We start from the raw sequence: 18142 nt of genomic DNA on the forward strand, positions 1-18142 counted from the left end.
GTTTTGCTGGTTTCCAAGTTGTATTATTTTAAACCCATATTTTTAAAAATGCACAACTTTGTGGGGACGGGTATAGCTCAGTGGTAGAGTGCATGCTTAGCATGCACAGATCCTGGGTTCAATTCCCAGTACCTCTATTATAAAAATAAAAAATACATTAAAAAATGCACAACTTTGTTCTATAGGAAAAGTCTTTAGTAAAAACCTTTTAATTTCTAATTTACCCTTTAACAAAGGCAACTTCAACAAGCCAAGATCCTTCATTGTGTGTTTACTGAAACTTAAAAAGTAAAAAGAAAAAATCACTTGGGACCAAAAGAAGTCTTCAAAGATATTTTCGTTGTTTCTTTCCTTGAGAAGTTGATAAATTCTTCCTCTCCAAACATTAACAATAATTTTAAAAATAATTGAACAAAATCATTAGTGTATTTTATTATTGGTTTTGGTCACAAGATCATTTCCGGAGACTTCTGTTTTGAGATACTCTCCTTGCAATAATGAACTTCCAGGTACCTGAGAACTAACCTTGATATTTTTGTCCCTCATAGCATGGTTCATGGTTTTAGAATGAGATTAGAAGCGCTGATCTATAATATTTTGTCTACATATCCTGGGAGTCTCATACTTCTTAATTTTGGATTGGAATTGGCATCTCTCCCGTAGCTCCACATTTCGCCGAAGTCCGAGTGAGGTGACGGTGTGAGACCTGACTTGCAGTGGGTAATTTGCGACGGCGTTCCTAGGAATAAGGCGGAAGCCCGAGCAGTAACAAGACACGGGGGCGGGGTTAACGTCCAAAGCTGCGCACCGGTTCCCAACTGATTGGAAGGGACGGAGTGGGTGGAACCTTCTGACCCGGGCCGGTGCCTCTGTCGCTAGGGACGCTTCGGCCCAGGTAACTGCCATGGATCAGGAAGAGGGGTCGACCACGTTGGACAACATAGTCACTCAGTTCAACACCTATGAAGATTTCCTGGACTCGCAGATCACTACGGTGGACCTGTACTACCTGGAGGTAAGAGCGGCAGCCCCACGGGGCGGCCACCTCCTTCGCGTCCCTCAGACTCTCCAGAGGCCCAGCGTCGTGGGGTGATCGCCCCCTGGCGGGGGACAGCGGGGACAGCTGACCCCGAAATACCGACGGCGGCTCCAGAGCTCAGCGGCGGAGAATCGGCGGGTCTTCCCGCCCCGCGCTGCTTCAGTCGGTGCGGAATCCGGGCCCCAGGTGTCCATCACCCGGCGCTGACCCACGGCCGTGCGCACGCGCGCACGCAGACCCGCCGCGGGGCCTGGCGTTCCTGCACGTCGGCCTCCCTCGCCGCCCCCCCCCGCCGCCCCCCCACCCCCCCCCCCGGCCCGCTCCCCTTCTGAAGTCCCTCTCCGCTGAGGAGGGTGGCCGGATTCCGAGGCCTGCCGAGACCCTTCCGGCGGGCTGGAATTCAGGTAGGAAACCCTGCTTCTCTTTCCTTTGCCGGTTTGTATGAAAGAATAGAAGCCAGTATCCTTTCAGATTGCCTCGTGTCGTGCTGGGCATTTGGTTCCACGAATTTCCACCTCACGCTGGTTGATTCAGAAAGCCCTCTAATTACGGGTACGCGCTACAGGTCGTCGTGCGGGCAATTCCTGACTCCAGTTTATCGGGGTGAAGGATCACAACTAATGTTGAGAGTTAAAAAAAAAAAGCCTGCAACATAGCAAAATCGGACGTAATTGGAATTGCTTCTATCTTCCTCTCAGGACCCCGTCCCCCCGACCCGCTTCTTGAAAGTGTATGCGTGCTGTGGGGGTGGCTGGGGGTGGGGGTAGGGGGCCGACAGAATAGCGTTCTTGTCCTCTTCCAGGAGGACCAGGACGAGCGGGAAAATAACAGGCTACCGGTCCTGAGAAGCAGGAGGTGGACGGCGGGTCTCTGTAGCCCTGGTACATAGCCAAACCAGGCCCACTAAATGGGCACTGACTTGGAAATTCTGCTGTCCTGGAGCCACGCCAGAGGACCCGAAGCTGTCCCCTCTCTGCTTAGGCCAGAGAGGACCGGCGCCGCTCTGTGGTGCCACACCACACCTAAGTGTGAGAAGGATTTCTATGCTGCAGCCAAATCCTCAAACTCCTTATCTGCAACGATGTAATTCTACATTTTAGTGGATAGTAATTTTTGGACTCCAGTGATCCTGTTAAGTGGGATTTTATTTCAGTGTGGATTCCAAGGTCTGAAAAGTGCTTATCCTCTAAAACACATTCATATGCTGGATAGGAACAGAATTTTAAGGAAATAGAAACATCTAATTTTAGTCCTGTCTCTGCCACAAATAAGTTGTGTGACCTTGGACAGATAATTTTATATTTCTGGAACTAAGTGTTTAAAAATCCAAGTGATATTTCCAAGATATATTCTGACTTCAAAAACAAGCTTTTAAATATTTTATACAGATAATATGTTTAAAATCATGAAGGTTGAATTTTATGCCTTGCATCATTGTCACTGAAATGAAGGGGGAAAAAATCATGGTGCCAAACACTGTTTGCATCTAAATTTTTGAATATCTAAACAGAAATAAAGTATAGACGATAAATATCCCAATAGGATATCATTATCTTTGTAACACATGTGGAAAATTGCCAAGCTTAAGCTTAGTATCATTAAAAAGGATTTCAATTTTTTTAAGGCAGTTTTTCATGTGAGTAAGCAATTAAAATCATTAACATTGATTAGGAGCCAGAAATTAATATTGTGTTTCATCAATTAGAATTTTAAAGGTCTCCAAAATGGAAAATGGTGACTGCGTTTGGGGGAAATGTAAAGAAATTTACTGTTAAATTTGGCACTGGTTAAACTTATTATTATTGTACTTTCATAAAAATAAGATGAATATTTAGTTTAATAATAATATTAAGCTACAGATTTTTGGACTGAGCAATGAAAAATTCTAAGTGTCATTAGCTCTGGGAACCTGTATTCTCCAATACTTTCTGAGGATACAACTTACTTGCCCACTTAGGGCACACAGAGACAAGTGAACTCCTCAGAGTTGTTTCAGTATTCTGGCTAGTCTGGCAAGCATGTGTCATGGATCATGCGTTGTGAGGTGACGCTCTTTTCTTTTTCTTTTTTCTTTTCTTTTTCATTTTGGTCATCTGTACTTGGTTTGGATGGAGCAAATTTTGAATGGCAAGTGAGAGAGAGCATACTGTAGTTGGAAGAGCCTAGAGTCATGAGATTAGGATTCGAATTCTGTATTATTGTGTTTTAAATCAGTTTGAAACTTCATTTCTTCATCTGCAAAATGAAGGGGCTAGGCAAGACTATACTGAAGGATCTTAATGTATGTAAAATTTCGTGAATCATCTATGCACCCGTCTGTCCATCCACGCATCTATGTGTTCATTCAACTGTCGAGTTAGTAAACCTTCACCAAGAGCCTACTGTAGTAGATATTACCTTAGTATCTAGGAATTTAAGAATCAGTTCTATGTTGTGTCAACTTCTGATGTACAGCATAATAGTTCAGTCATACATATATGTACATATATTCATTTTCATATTCTTTTGTAAACTGAGTATACTGCAATAAAAAAAAACCAAAGTCCTATGGTATAGCACAGGGAACTATAGTCAATATCTGTAATAACCTATTATGGAAAAAGAGTACTTATGTATGCATATGTATAACTGAATCACTCTGCTGTACACTTGAAACTAACACAACACTGTAAATCACCCATACTTCAATTTTAAAAAAAAACAACACAAATAAACAAAAAAAGAATCAGTTCTAGACTTGACCTTAAGTCATCTTAGTATTAGTACTTACAGTCCAGTCTAAGTTTTATTTATTCAGCAAAAGTTTTACAAATATTTACTATCTTCCAGGCACTCTTTTCTTGTGTAGGATATTCTTCTGCTGCCAAATGTTTTCAATTAATTAAAAAAAATTACTACCAATGATTCACATACAAAGGGCATACTATCTTTGCTAGACTCAATCTCTACCCTTCTCCACCCTTATCTGTGCCCCTGGAAGTTATCTCTTGTGGTCATTAATCAGGCTCTTTTGGTTTTGGGTTTGTTTCAGCTGGTAAGGAGACTGAAGAGACTGCAGAGAGTTAGAGAACTTATTCCCTGTCGTCTTCCTGTGGGCTGTGGTTTGGAAGTGGCTGCATTCCTTATGTTTGGCCAACTTCTTGTTCCATCAGCTGCAGCACTCTTTCCCGGTGCTGGCAGCATTCCTGTTCTAGGAGTTCTAGGGACTGTTTCCTCTCCTGTCTCCTTTAAGGTCTAATGGTATTGATAACTTTGCACTGTTGCTAGCCCAAGGATGTTTCACTATCCCATGTTGGTTTCCATTAATCTCGCTCATATCTTTGTAAATTTTGCTTTTATTCTTTTTAAATCATCTCTCCTGAGTTTGCCTGCCATGGCCCTGACCTCTGTGTTGTTATTTAACATCTCAAGCCACAATAAGTATATGAGTAGTGTATAAATATAATAACCACAATGCTTTTTATATGATACTTAAGAATGAAGGGAAGTAGGAGAAAAAAATGAAAAATGAACTCAGTTAACTATTCGATGAGCTGGAAAGTTTTTTTTTTAATTGAACGAAAAACAATGTCTTTATATGAACTGTTAATAGATACCTAAATACAGTGTTCTTTAAAATGAAATCATGTGTTTATAGTAAACAAATCAAAAGCTATACAACAACATTAACAGCAAATCCAATTACAAATGAACATATTCCTCTGAATTCCATGTTTCATTGAGTATCAAATACCACCAATCTTTTAGTCCTTTTCTTGTACATTATTTTGTATCCACCTTCTCTGCACTGGATTGGATCCCTGCATTTTATTTCATTTTCTATGTGACATTCTCCACAAATAACATTCACTGCTGCTTTGGGGGTTGAACATCCTTCTGGGTGTCCGTTGTTGTCCCCACATAGCATGGAGAACAACTTAGAGAATTTATTTATAAAGTAGGAAATAAAAAGCATGTTTTTAACACTTATTTAGAATATGAACAGAACTTGAAAAAGTTAACCTACAGGAAAGAAGGTAGAGAATACTGAAGTTAGCTTAATGGCCATGTAATACAAGCAAGCAAAACCCAAGTTTCTTTCATGCAAATAAGCCTGAAGGGAAAGAGAATGGCAATGTTTATAGAACAGACCACAACAAATATTTAAAAAATTTACTTAAGAAACTGTACATAAATGAAAAAATAAGTTAGACAATTTATAAGAAATGTTTTGTAGGTTACAATAGGCTATAACTTAGTTTATTATGAATAAAATTTAAAACACTTTGTACTTTAAAAATTTTTTTTGAGGGGGATGGGATAATTAGGTTTATTTATTTATTTATTTACGTTTTTAGAGGAAGTACTGGGAATTGAACCTAGGACCTTGTGTATGCTAAGCATGCACTCTACCACTTGAGCTATATCCTCACCCCCAAAGAAATCTGTAACTGGCTGTGATCAATTAGTTATAAACACCACTGCACTCGGACCAGCCAACACATTGTACATTTTTTACATCATAGGTTCAATGTTAAAAGAATTCCAACAAGACAGAGCTTAGACTTGGCAAGAACAATGCAATAGATAGAGTAAGGCAACTGAAATGGAAATGGCTTCTATAAGTAACATTGATGCATATGAACATCTTCAAGGTATGATTTGGTCTATAACTGGGCAGAATTAAGACAAATGCCATTCAATTTCAGTTAAAAAGTCCAGGTTTCACTGTAGTTAATAAAAAGTCAAAGCATACAATGTATATACCAGCTCCCCCAGCAACTAGGATAAGGTGGTAAAGGAGGATGAAAGAGGCTTTTCATTCTATGTACAATGTGCTTTGGTCGTCTTACTAGATACCTGTAAACATTACAATAAACTTATAACAGCGTTGACGATCAGATTTATCTCTGCCAACTCAAATAACAGTATTTGTTCTGGGAGGTAGCATCATCTAATCTAATTTAACCTATCTCCTAAATCAATATACAAATACTTAAAAAGTTTTGGCCAAATTTTTGCACTGTATTTTTCCAGATTCTTTCTTGTTAAATAAACACTATCCCCCTCATTTCTGTGGCTGCCTGTGACCATGGGAGAAATAAGAATACTATGGAATTGCTTTTGTCAGATAAGGGATCAAGGGGTATTTTTTGAATTATTTTAGAATTTCCCTGACTCATGGCTAAATTATTTACAGAGATTGGCAATATAAAGTTTTATTTAGATATTATCTTTCCATTATTTAGAAAATAGAAATAAGTAAATCACACAAATTAAACCTTTTGGATATTTCTTAAATTTATTTAGCAGACATTGATTAGGTAAGTTTCTAAGAAAAACCCAGTAACATAATTTACCATAATTACACAGTAAGCCAGTTAACCACCAACCATTGTATTTTTTTCCAGTATTCATTCCATCAAGGTACAGAGTAAATACTGTTCCCTATGAAAGATCTTAATTCACATGTTTCAGAATCAGTTGAATTTAGTTTATTCAATAGAAAAATAGGTGGCATAAATTAGCTGCTCTCTGCTTAAGAGGAATCTTATATTTTTCCTTCATTAGGTTCACAGAGGTACTTCTCCTTAAGTAAAAATATCTAGTTTTTTCATGGAGATGAATTCTGATAATCAGGGACTGAAACTGAGGTAGGAATGTGTCATCCACTGTACTTCTGAATCTTTATCATAATGATAAAATTACAATGCTGTGAGCCTAATATCCTCCTCAGTTTCTCAGCTGTGTCTCAGGCAATCCCCCAAATTTATTTTCTTGGTATTTAAGGTATGTTCCATTTAATTTTTTGTTTATACTAACTTCAACAGCTACTTCTGGGAAGAGGCAAGAGTAGAGGCAGAGAAAATTCCTGAGGAGAGTATGTAGGGTGAGATAAAACAGAGGGCTGAAGACAGAATGCTGGAGAACAGTCATCACTTAGGGCATGGGCATGGAAGTGGTGCTCACAAAGGAGAGGGAGGGGTCTGAAAAATGGAAGGAAATAAGGAGCATAGGATGACCCAGAAGCAAGAGCAGCCAGATTATGATACCCAAAACCCATGAACAACATTTGCACAAAACCAGATGAGAGTTATTCCTATGAAACCCAAGATAAAAGCAGATGAGGAGAAACAATCAATAGCCACAACACCCAGAAGGTGTTAGCTTCGATGTGAGAGGAAAGCAGAGAGAATAATGGAGACATCCAGAAGACCCCAGAACAAGAAACTACAAAGCAGTCCACAGGTGTTCCCTGGAAGTGAAGTAGTCCAATCTGAGAACAGCAGCTGAAACTGGGAGCTTTTGGCCACTACATTAGTAGGTGAGGATAAAGGTTCCTGGGTGAGGTCTGAAGGAGTTCGAGCAATGGACCCATGTGAACTCTTGAAACTAAATTCCATAGCTCATTTTTGGGCAGTGCTCTGCACTGGAGATGCTGTTAGGAGTGGAATCAATACTGAGCAGGATAAGGACAATAGAAACACAAATGGAAAGAGAAGGGTCAGGTAAAAGCAAGGGAGTAAAACAAATTTAAAAAGAAATTTTAGAAAGCAAGTACCAAATTTTTTGGACACTTTATAGAAACAAAATAAGTGGGAAGTTCTGTAAGATTCTTTTAAAAGTTCAGGAAGACCAAAAATGAGGTCAAAGCCCTTTCAAAGTTATAAGAAAAAAGAGGATGAGGAGCAGAATAGCATCGTTGCAGTCCCTTACAGAACTGTGACCTTCCTTTTGCATGCAAACTAAAAGATATTAAGAAGATAATATACACATGAAAGAATTCAGAAATGATGTGACAGAATCCAAGAAGGAAAGAGGAACAAAATGAAACCTGTAGAAATGAAAACTGAACTGGAAGGAACACAAGAATGGATAAACACAATAGATAGTATCTTAAAGAAATAATAGGTATAAAGGATGAAACTTTTTTTTAAAAAAATCAAAGCATAATGGAATAAAGAGAGGTTCAAACAAAACTGATAATTACTGAAGATAGAAGTTTCAGCATATGGATAATAGAAGTCCCTGATGAAGTAAGTCAGAACAGGGAACAGAACAAATACTGAAAACTATAATTCAGGAAAACTTTCTTGAAAGAAACAACAAAAAAGATTTGAAAATACATATTAGAATAACACACTCTGTGCCTGAGAATTTAAATCCAGTATGACCAATACCAAAGCATATCTAGTAAAACTGTATGGACTTTAAAGAAAAAGTTAAAAAGCCACTTGGATATCTAGGCATAAACAGCAAGTGACATACAAGGTTACACAAATGAAATTATCAGACTTTTAAAACAATGCTTTATGTTAGATCAAATTAGAATCACTTATTTCAGATACCAAAGGGAAAAAATGTGACCCAAGAATTTTATATCCAGCAAATCTGACTTTTAGTTATAAAAAATGCAAATTGTTATTAACGTGCAAGAACTCAGTTTTATCATGGGTCCTTCTTAAGATATGTATTACAGCTTCAGAAAATCAAAATGACTAATATGATATCAACGTAAGGGTTGGTAACATGGGTTAAATACAGCTGCTAATGTCACCAAAGGGGGAAGAACCAGGCATTAGGGCATGAAAGAACAAAACACCACTTATAAACTTTATAAAAAGCCCAAACCTCAATCTGATCAAGTCTCTGTTAATCAAGTCTGCTGTTAATTGCAGAACATATAGAAGAGAGAGGAACACATTGAACTGAACCCTGAGTAGGCAATCAGCAAAGCCAGGCGATGGGAAACTATAGATCACACTGTAGCTTCTTCATGGGAAACTGTAGATCAAATCGTGCAGGTAGGATATGGATGAGAAAAGATGTAGATCAAGAGAAACTTGGAAAACACGTGAAATTTTAAGAAGTAGACAAGACTAAACTGGCATCTAGAATAGCACTTGTCTGATAATCCTATAAAGAAATGCAAAGAAGTGATTACTGGAAAGGTCAGGAGAGTGGCTACTTTTCGGGGAAGGCAAAGATTGGTGGTTAGGAAGGGGCATGTAAAGGAGCTCCTGAGATGCCTAAGAAAGCTTTGTTTCTTGACTGGAGTGGTGGGCTCCCACTTGCCAAGGCTGACATAACTGCTGCCATCTCTGAATGTCCAACTTGAATGACAGGCATTCTACTGTCTGCAACCAAGTAAAGTGCCTCTGATATAGCACCTTTTCTTCAGGTAAACAACCAACTACTTGGTGGCAAATTTACCATACTGGGCCCCCTCAACTTTGGAAGCATCAGCATTTCAATCTGATAGGAACAGATGCATTTGGTTTACCTTTTCCGGCTGTAGTTGTAAGCCAGCTCCACTATCTAATGACTTATGGAATATTTTTTTCTTTTGATTTTCTTGAGATAAAATTGACATGTAGCACTGCACGAGTTTAAGGTACAGAGCATAATGAGTTGACTTACATATATCCATTCACCTGTTGATGGACACAGATTCCTTTATCCATTCATCTGCTGATGGACACTTAGGTTGTTGTTTCCATGTCTTGGCTATTGTAAATAATGCTGCAGTGAACGTGGGGGGTGCAGAGATCACTTCAACAAAGTGTTTTTATTTCTTATGGATATATGTTCCCAGAAGTGGAATTTCTGGATTGTGTGTATGGTAGTTCTATTTTTTTTTGAGGGGGGAGTTGAGTAGGTTTGGTAGTCCTATTTTTAATTTTTTGAGGAATCTCATATTGTTTTCCATAGTGCCTGCACCAGTTTACATTCCCACTAAGAGTGCACAAGAGTTCACTTTTCTCCACATCCACAGCCAGTTAAAATACAGCATTTGTTATCTTTGTCTTTTTGGTGATAGCCATTGTAACAGGTTGTAGTAATATCTCATTGTGGTTTTGATTTGCATTTCCTTAATAATTAGTGATGTTGAGCACCTTTTCACGTACCTGTTAGCCGTTTGAGTATCTTCTTGGGCAAAAATATTTGTTCAGGACCTTTGCTCATTTTAAAATTGTATTATTTGTTTTTCTGCTCTTGAGGTGTTTGAGTTTTTTTAATATATATTTTGGATGTTAACCCCTTATCAGATGTATGATTTCTATTCCATAGGTGGTCTTTTCATTTTGTTGATTATTTCTTTTGCTGTGAAGAAGCTTTTTAGTTTGATGTAGTCTCATTTATTTATTTTTTTATTTCCTTGCTTATGCTTTAGGTGTCAAATCCGAAAATTATTGCCTAGACCCATCAGTGAGCTTTTTTCCTATTTTCTTCTATGAGTTTTATGGTTTTGGGTATTACCTTTAAGTCTTTAATCATTTCAAGTCTACTTTTGTGAGTGGTGTAAGATTTGGGTCTAGTTTCAGTATTTTACATATGACTATCAAATTTTCCTAGCACCACTTATTGAAGAGACTGTATTTTCTCTATTGAGTGTTCTTGGGTCCTTTGTCAAATGTTAGTTGACCATAAAGTTAGTTGACAATTAAAGCTGACTGGATTTGTCTATTTTAATTTCTATTTTATTTTCCTATTGTTTTTATTAATTGTTTCCTTCTGTGTTACTTAGGTATATTTTGCTATTCTTTCTCCACTTTCTTAAGTTGAATGGTTAGCTGTTTATTTTCAAATTTTCTTCTGTCTAGTAAATGCAATGATGCAGTTTTTTCTATGTACTTTATTAAGGTTTGATATGCAATTTCTATGCCAAAAATTTAAAACTGTATATGACAAAAACCAAAGGCAAGCAACTGCTTGAGAATAAATATTTGCAAAATGCATAATCAAAGACTTGCTATATAGAATAAAGCCCTATATATCAATAATAAATAAAGTCTAATTGAAAATGAGCAAATTTAACAAACAGGTAGTTCTCATATAGACACTAAAATAATCAATAATTATATGAGAAGTTGCATATGTATGACATAATATCATTTGTGGGAAAAAGCTTTTAAAAATCATGAAACTATACCAAGTATTTTTCCCTTTCATGATGGGGTTAATCCTATGTAACTAACCTGCTACCAAGTGGCTGGCTAAACCTCAAGCCCTGAGTTTCTCATTTTCTTTTCCCACGGCCTTCAGCACACTTAGAAGCAACCAATGCCATGATATTTCTTATTAACACTAAGTTATCCTTTGGTAGCCAACACCTGGTTACCCCAAACCCTGTCTTAATTACAAGTCTCTAAAGGTGATAAATTAAATAACTTGCCTCTGCATTTCACTGACTATAGTATAGGCTTTCCTACTGTAATCAGGGTTTATAATACCTTTAATAAGATGAGAGAATCAATTCCAGGTAACCCAGAACCAATTCAGAGAACCCATCCTTGAATTTCTATTCCTTTGGAACCATTGCCAGTAGCTAATTGTGACTCATTCAGGGTTCAGTCAGAAAATTAGAACACACACACACACACACACGTATGTATTTGTATATGTAGACATATGTGTGTCATATGTATATAATTTTTCAGTAGATATTTGACCATACACAATTATGAGAACAATTTAAATGGTCCATGAAAGGCTGTTTCCTTGGTGTCTGGTACTGGAGCTTGAAGTCATCAGGACAGATGGCCATGAAGGGAAGGTACATGAAAAGTAGAGGAAGCAAGGGCAAACAGACCTGCAATGATGAGCTAGAATTCGTAAGGACAAAATGGAACTTGGATTAGACGCTTACCTCCTCCGCACCTCCAACTTTGATGGTAGGGGACATCTGCAGAAGAAGCAGACACCTTTACTCAAAGGGATAAACGTAGTCATGCACCTAGCCCAGGAGTTGTAGGAGGTGAAGGAGAAGATCCTGCAAGAGCTAGAACAATAAGGCTGCTCGTCTTGTGTCTTCCAGACCTATTGCAAATGTCTCTTGTAGCCCAACCTAATCTGTAACTATCTAACAGGGGAAAATTATGGAAAATCAGCTCCAGCTTAGCCAAGTTGACAGAATACAAATTCACTACATCTGCCACATTTTAATTTTCACAAGGAGAATATATTTATGTCTGACTTGTATAATTAAAAATTAATGAAAAGCATGTAATTTTATTAAATCATTTTATAGGACTTGTGTAACCCTGACATCAGTCTAGAAAAGGATAGCACAAAATGGAAAGCTAAAGACTAATTTTACCTATGAACTAGATGAGAAGAAATGGAAAATGAATCTAAGACTATATTAAGAAATAATAGATCAGAGACTAGTAAAGGCTATTCTTAAGTGGTGTGATTTATCATAGGAATGCAAGGATGAGCTCATGACGCTAATAAATTAAAAAATAAAATTCTATGATAACCTCTACAGGTGTATAAAAAGTGTAGGATAAAATTCTAACCTCACTCATCATAACTTGAGAAAGAGTATATAGCAAATACTTGTAGTAAACTGCATATTCGGTTGTTAAACATTTGAAAGTTTAGCCTTTGAATAAGAGACAAGATAAAAGTGCTTGCTGATACTCAGCTTTTCTGTTGGCAGTCTGGCCAAAGCAATGCTATAATGAAAGAAAAGTATCATAAATATTTGGAAGAAGGAGTCAGAATATTATTAATTGTAGGTAATAATTGATTATCTACAATGAAAATGCCAGAAAATTAACTGGAACTTACTAGAACAAATCAGTGAGTTTAGTAAAGAAATCTAAGATTGAGCTACAACAGTAACTCTCTTCTCTAGCAATAAACAACATAACAAAAGACACAAACAAAAGCTAACAGAACCTTGGTCTCCTGTGGGGCAATGCTCAGTGTTCTAGTGGTTATAGACTTTTCTTCTTTTTTCTTTTCGGATGAGAAACAACTGAGTGCCCTGGATGCTGGATGCCCCTTGTCCCATATTCCTCCATAAAGAGTATGGCTCACACCACCTGATAACACACAAACTTCATTTCCTTATCTACACCTTGCTTCCATCCACTCAGAGAAACATTGTACAAGGCTCTTGCATCAGGGTCACAGCCACATAGAGGAAGGAATTGGCTCTGGCACAAAGGCTGTATAGAGGGGTGGTATAGCCTGAAACCAGTAAGGGAAATAAACTGTGAATATGCAAATCCATAACCTTCTGGGAACCTGAGATCTGAGGCAGCTACACAGGCTTCTGGCATGGAACCCTGGAATCCCAGTCCAACATCAAGGACCAAGGCTGCAGAAACTTGCAGGTGCCATTCCATTGCACATCCTTGGGGCCATATGTTGATCCCAGCAGCTGAGAGAAGAAGAATTCATCTCAGAATAACAGTCTGCTCAGAATTAAGTCTTCCGTAGACATTTGCTTCCTACTTGGTAGAGTCTACCTTTGCCACATGTTGTTTTATAGTTTGTGTGTATTAATGAAGTCTTTTCTTTAGGGGTGAACTATCTCAGGGTTCTGCTTTGCATGATGCCAGCTTATAACTAAAACTCCCAAACTGCTAACATCCAAAAGTTAGTGACTCATGATCACGTGAGAAAAGAAACATTAACATTTAATAGAAGATTACTGCTTTATTTATATGCCTTGACTATCATGGCTAATCACTGGTTTTTACTAGGATGAACTGTTATAGTCAAAACCATTAGAGTTTTAGAGTTTAATAAAAAAATGGTAATATGTTTACCTTTCCAAAAAAAAAAAAAGTAATTGGAATCCCAGAAGGATTAGAGAGAAATAGGGAATAAAATATATTTGAAAAAATAATGACTAAAAAGTTTCCAAATATTGTGAGAACTATAAATCCATAGGGCAAGGAATACACTGCATTCCAAGGGGAGTAAATGCAAAGAAACCACTCCAAGGAATATCTTAAAATTATTGAAAACCAGTGATAAAGAGAAAATCTTAAAGAACTCTAAAATAAAATTGCTGAAAACCAGTGAAATGAGTAAAATCTTAAGGGAATCTAATCTAAATCTACATAGTTTATTCGACACATTATGTAGACAGAAACAAAGGCAGTAAAAATTGAACTTTTCATCAGGAACAGTATAAGCCATGGGACAATGGGATGACATCTTTAAAGGGCTTCCAGGTAAAAAGTCAACCTGGAACACTAATCCAGCCAATACATCTTTCAAAAATTAAAGTGAAATAAGAAATCAAAGAGAAAAAAATTCCTGGAGACAAATACGAATGAAAACATAGCAATCCAGAATCTTTGGGACAAAGGAAAATTAGTTCCAAGAGGGACTGTATAAAAATATAAGGCTACCTCAGGAAACAAACAAAAAAAAATTTCAAATGTAAACAACCCAACTATACACCTGAAGGAACTAGAAAAAGAAGAACCGACAAAACTCAAAGTGAGTAGAAAGAAAGAAATCATTAAGATCAGAGCAAAAATAAATGAAATAGACTTAAAAAAAAAGGAAAAGATCAATGAAACATAAGAGTTGTTTCACTGAAAGATAAACAAAATTGATAAGCCTTTAGCCAGACTCATCAAGAAAAAAGAGAGAAAGCCCAAATAAATAAAATCAGAAATGAAAAAAGAGAAGTTACAATGGACACAGCAGAAATACAAAGAATCATAAAGAGCAAAGGACTATTACAAACAACAATATGCCAATAAAATGGGCAACCTAGAAGAAGTGGACAAATTTCTGAAAACCTAATACTTTCCCAAGACTGAACCAATTAAAAAAAAGAAAATATGAATAGACCAATCACCAGTAACAAAACTGAATCAGTGATAAAAGAAACTCCCCCCCAAAAAACAGTCCAAGACCAGATGGCTTCACAGGCGAATTCTACCAAACATTCAGAGAAGAGTTAGCACCTATCCTACTTAAATACTTCACAAAAGTGAAGAGGAAGGAATGCTTCTGAACTCATTCTGTGAGGCCAGCATCACCCTGAGACCCAAACTAGACAAAGATATCACAAAAAAAGAAAATTACAGGTTAATATCACTGATGGACATAGATGCAAAAATCCTCAACAAAATATTAGCAAATTGAGTACAACAGTACATTTAAAGGATCATACACCATAATCAAGGGGGATTTATCCCAGAGATGCAAGAATGGTTCAGTATCCACAAATAAATCAGTGTGATACAACATGTTAACAAACTGAAGAATAAAAATCATATGATCATCTCAGTAGAGGCAGTAGATTAAGAGGTACAAAATTCCGGCTGCATGGAAGTGAGTGAGTCACGGTATGAAATGTACAGTGTGGGGAGTAAAGTCCGCAACTATGTAATATCTGTAGACTTGTTGTGGTCATCAATTTGCAATGTATAGAAGTATCACATTACTCTGTTGTGTTAGTGGAACTAACACATTTAGTATTTATACTAAACTAATTTAGTATTATAGATCAATTATCCTTAAAAACGAACAAACATACTTATAGAAAAAGAGATCAGATTAGAAGTTGAGGGTGAGTGAGGGGGAATTGAATGAAGGCAGTGAAAAGGTACAAGCATCCAGTTATAAGAGAAATAAGTACTAGGGATGTAATGTAAATGACAAATATAAGTAACACTGCTGTATGTTATAGATGAAAGTTGTTAAGAGAGTAAATCCTAAGAGTTCTCATCACAAGGAAAAAATACTTTTTCTATTTCTTTTATTTTGTATCTATATAAGATGATGGTTGTGCACTGAACTTGTAATCATTTCATGATGTTTGTAAGTCAAATCATTATACTGAACACCGTAGACTTAACACAGTGCTGTATGTCAATTATATCTCAATAAAGCCGCAAAAAAATTAAGGTGAAATAAATATTTTTTTCAGTTAAACAAAAGCCAAGATAATTTGTTGTTAGCAGACCTTTATTATAAGAATTGTGAAAGTTTTTTAGATAGAGGGAAAAATCATACATCACTAGGAAACTTGGGTCTATACAAAGGAATGAAAATCACCAGAAATGCTAAATATGTGAATAAATAAAATGTTTTGTTTCTCAGTTTCTTTAAAGATAATTTCTTTAAAGATAATTGGCCATTTAGAGAGATGACTTGTGATTCCACCAGTTAGAGCATGATAATGGTTAAGTGGGGAAACTCCAACTTCAACTTCCTAGTTGTTTTTTCAGCGGGTCTTGTCATCTGTCGCAGTTTACAGTAGTGTCGATGAGTGCAGGGCTATCCAGATGATTTCGTGTGGCCCAGGGAAGGCACACAGAAATGTGTAATTCACTCCATATACAAAGTTAATACAGCAACGTTTTAACGGCCTTTATCGTAGAAAATACTGTTGACCACAAGTAACTTACATTGCACTAGAAGAGCCCCACAGTCTCTCAGAGATCAGCTGTGAGTTCTTCCCATAAGCTCACTTTCAGTAATATATTTAAGAAAATTTAGACTCAAATTGTCTCACTTTTGTAAATCAAACTCCAAGTCTGCATTGCTTTCTCTGTTAAATATTAATTCCACTAGGTGGAGGCATTTGCTTAGTTTTGTGGTTCACACTGAAGAAGCCTGCAATAGCAGGTATAATAAGCAGGAAAACAAGTCAGGAAGAAGGCAAGGAGCCTCCCAAAGCCTGGTGCTTTTCATTGTATTAACTTGGCAGATGCATCCATATTGCTGTAGAGTTCAGTATTTGCTTTCGAGTGTTTAGCAAAGCAAAGTAGCAAGTTTTCTATTTTGTTTAAATAGTTTGAACTTTAAAGTAGTCACTATGGGTTGAATAGATTATTAGCCATGCATCTTAAGTTTTCTCATTTAATTCTGTTAGATAATTCTTGCATTCAGTGATTTATTAAGTAAGGATAAATGTAAAATATATGCTGTTTTCATCATATTTCAGACATTCATGCTTAAGATGATAATGTAAGGGCCATTGTTAACATATACATATTTTTATGTAACACTTTATACTCATAGTACATTAAATTAGCCTTTATATTAGTAACTTCAAGTAAAATGTCACCTCTTCAAATTATGGGGAAATGGTATTCTTTTTTGAATATGCTATGCAAGTGGCAGAAATGTGTGAGACAATTCTTAAAGTAAAATATAAAAGGTCTAAAGGATTGTGGGGAGATTTTGTTTTCAGCTTGAAACTTTTTGTGGTCATCTTCTTGGGTTTCTACTTTTGTGTTTTTATTGGTACCAACATTATATGGAAACAGTATCTTTCTACTCAGATGGGAAATTCATCTGCTTTTTATTTTGTATTTGAAGTTATAATGCTCTGTGTCATCAGTTAATTGACTTCAAGGAAATAAGTCTGAAATGTTGAACTTTCTGAAAGCAACCCAATTTTCTTTTTGTGCAATTGGTTTTTAAAAAATCTTTTTTTGTGTGAATACTATTGTCTCTAGTTTTATTGTTTTAAAGATACTTTATTAATTATCTACAGCTGTTCTTATAAATTGATTAAAAACACAACAGACTTTTGTCCTCCCGTCCCTTAGAGAAAATTTATTTACGATTCATGTTATTATTATTTTTTTGGTTTTACATCTCTGGGAAAGGGATGACAAATCATGTTTATAAAAGTATTGTTAGAAAGAATTCTAACTTTTTGTATTTAATAGATTTTGTCTCCTTTTTAAATAATACATTTGATTTTTCGTTTCAAACAATTATTCATATACATTGGATAAAATAAGATGTCTCATTCATCTGCAAATCCAACAATTAATATTTTTTTTAGGATGAAGGCCTGGCCCGCCAGTTGGTGGAGCTAGGCTACCGAGGGACTGGAGAGGTGGTAAAAAGGGAAGATTTTGAAGCAAGGAAAGCAGCTATAGAGATTGCAAGATTGGCTCAAAGAACTCAGAAAACGTAAGTGTCCATGTTCCAAATTCAGCTTTCGTATTATATTGTAGAGTCTCTGGAAAAATCCAGTTTGGTTGGCATTGTTGTAATTTAGAAACGTTGGTTGGAGCAGGTGGGACTTGGAATATTCTGAGCATGTGTTTTGCAGATCAGAAACCAGAAGAACTGTGATATGGTTGCAAGAGGGCCACGTGCAACTTTGAGCTACTGGTTTAAGTATGGCCATCATACCAATAAAGTCTTGTTAAAACATAACTCAGTATTATTGACTTTACGTAGTTATATACTAGAAACGTGAGTGACTTTTGCCTTAGAGTTCTTTGTACTTTTTTTTTTTTTTTGGAGTTCTTTGTACTTTTGAGGCCTAAATCCTTGGCATCATTTATGTTCTCACATTTTCGTAAACATCAGTTCATTGAACTCTATTAACGATCA

The 18142-nt window shown here is 36.6% G+C and overlaps 1 protein-coding gene and 1 pseudogene across 2 annotated transcripts in view; one reads left to right on the top strand and one right to left on the bottom strand.

Annotated features, from left to right (window-relative positions):
* The window catches only part of CFAP299 (cilia and flagella associated protein 299), a 493878-nt gene that overhangs the window by 7674 nt on the left and 468062 nt on the right, over nt 1-18142 (top strand). For both annotated transcript variants that reach the window (XM_072942181.1, XM_006198219.3), the window contains exons 2-3: nt 880-1015; nt 17583-17713. In XM_072942181.1, the coding sequence (XP_072798282.1) occupies nt 880-1015; nt 17583-17713 (267 nt within the window). The remainder of the gene's footprint in view (nt 1-879; nt 1016-17582; nt 17714-18142) is intronic.
* On the bottom strand, nt 4755-13158 carry LOC116283374 (DNA-directed RNA polymerases I, II, and III subunit RPABC4 pseudogene; annotated as a pseudogene).

This window comes from Vicugna pacos, chromosome 2, assembly GCF_048564905.1.
Source record: "Vicugna pacos chromosome 2, VicPac4, whole genome shotgun sequence".
Taxonomy (NCBI): Eukaryota; Metazoa; Chordata; class Mammalia; order Artiodactyla; family Camelidae; genus Vicugna; species Vicugna pacos.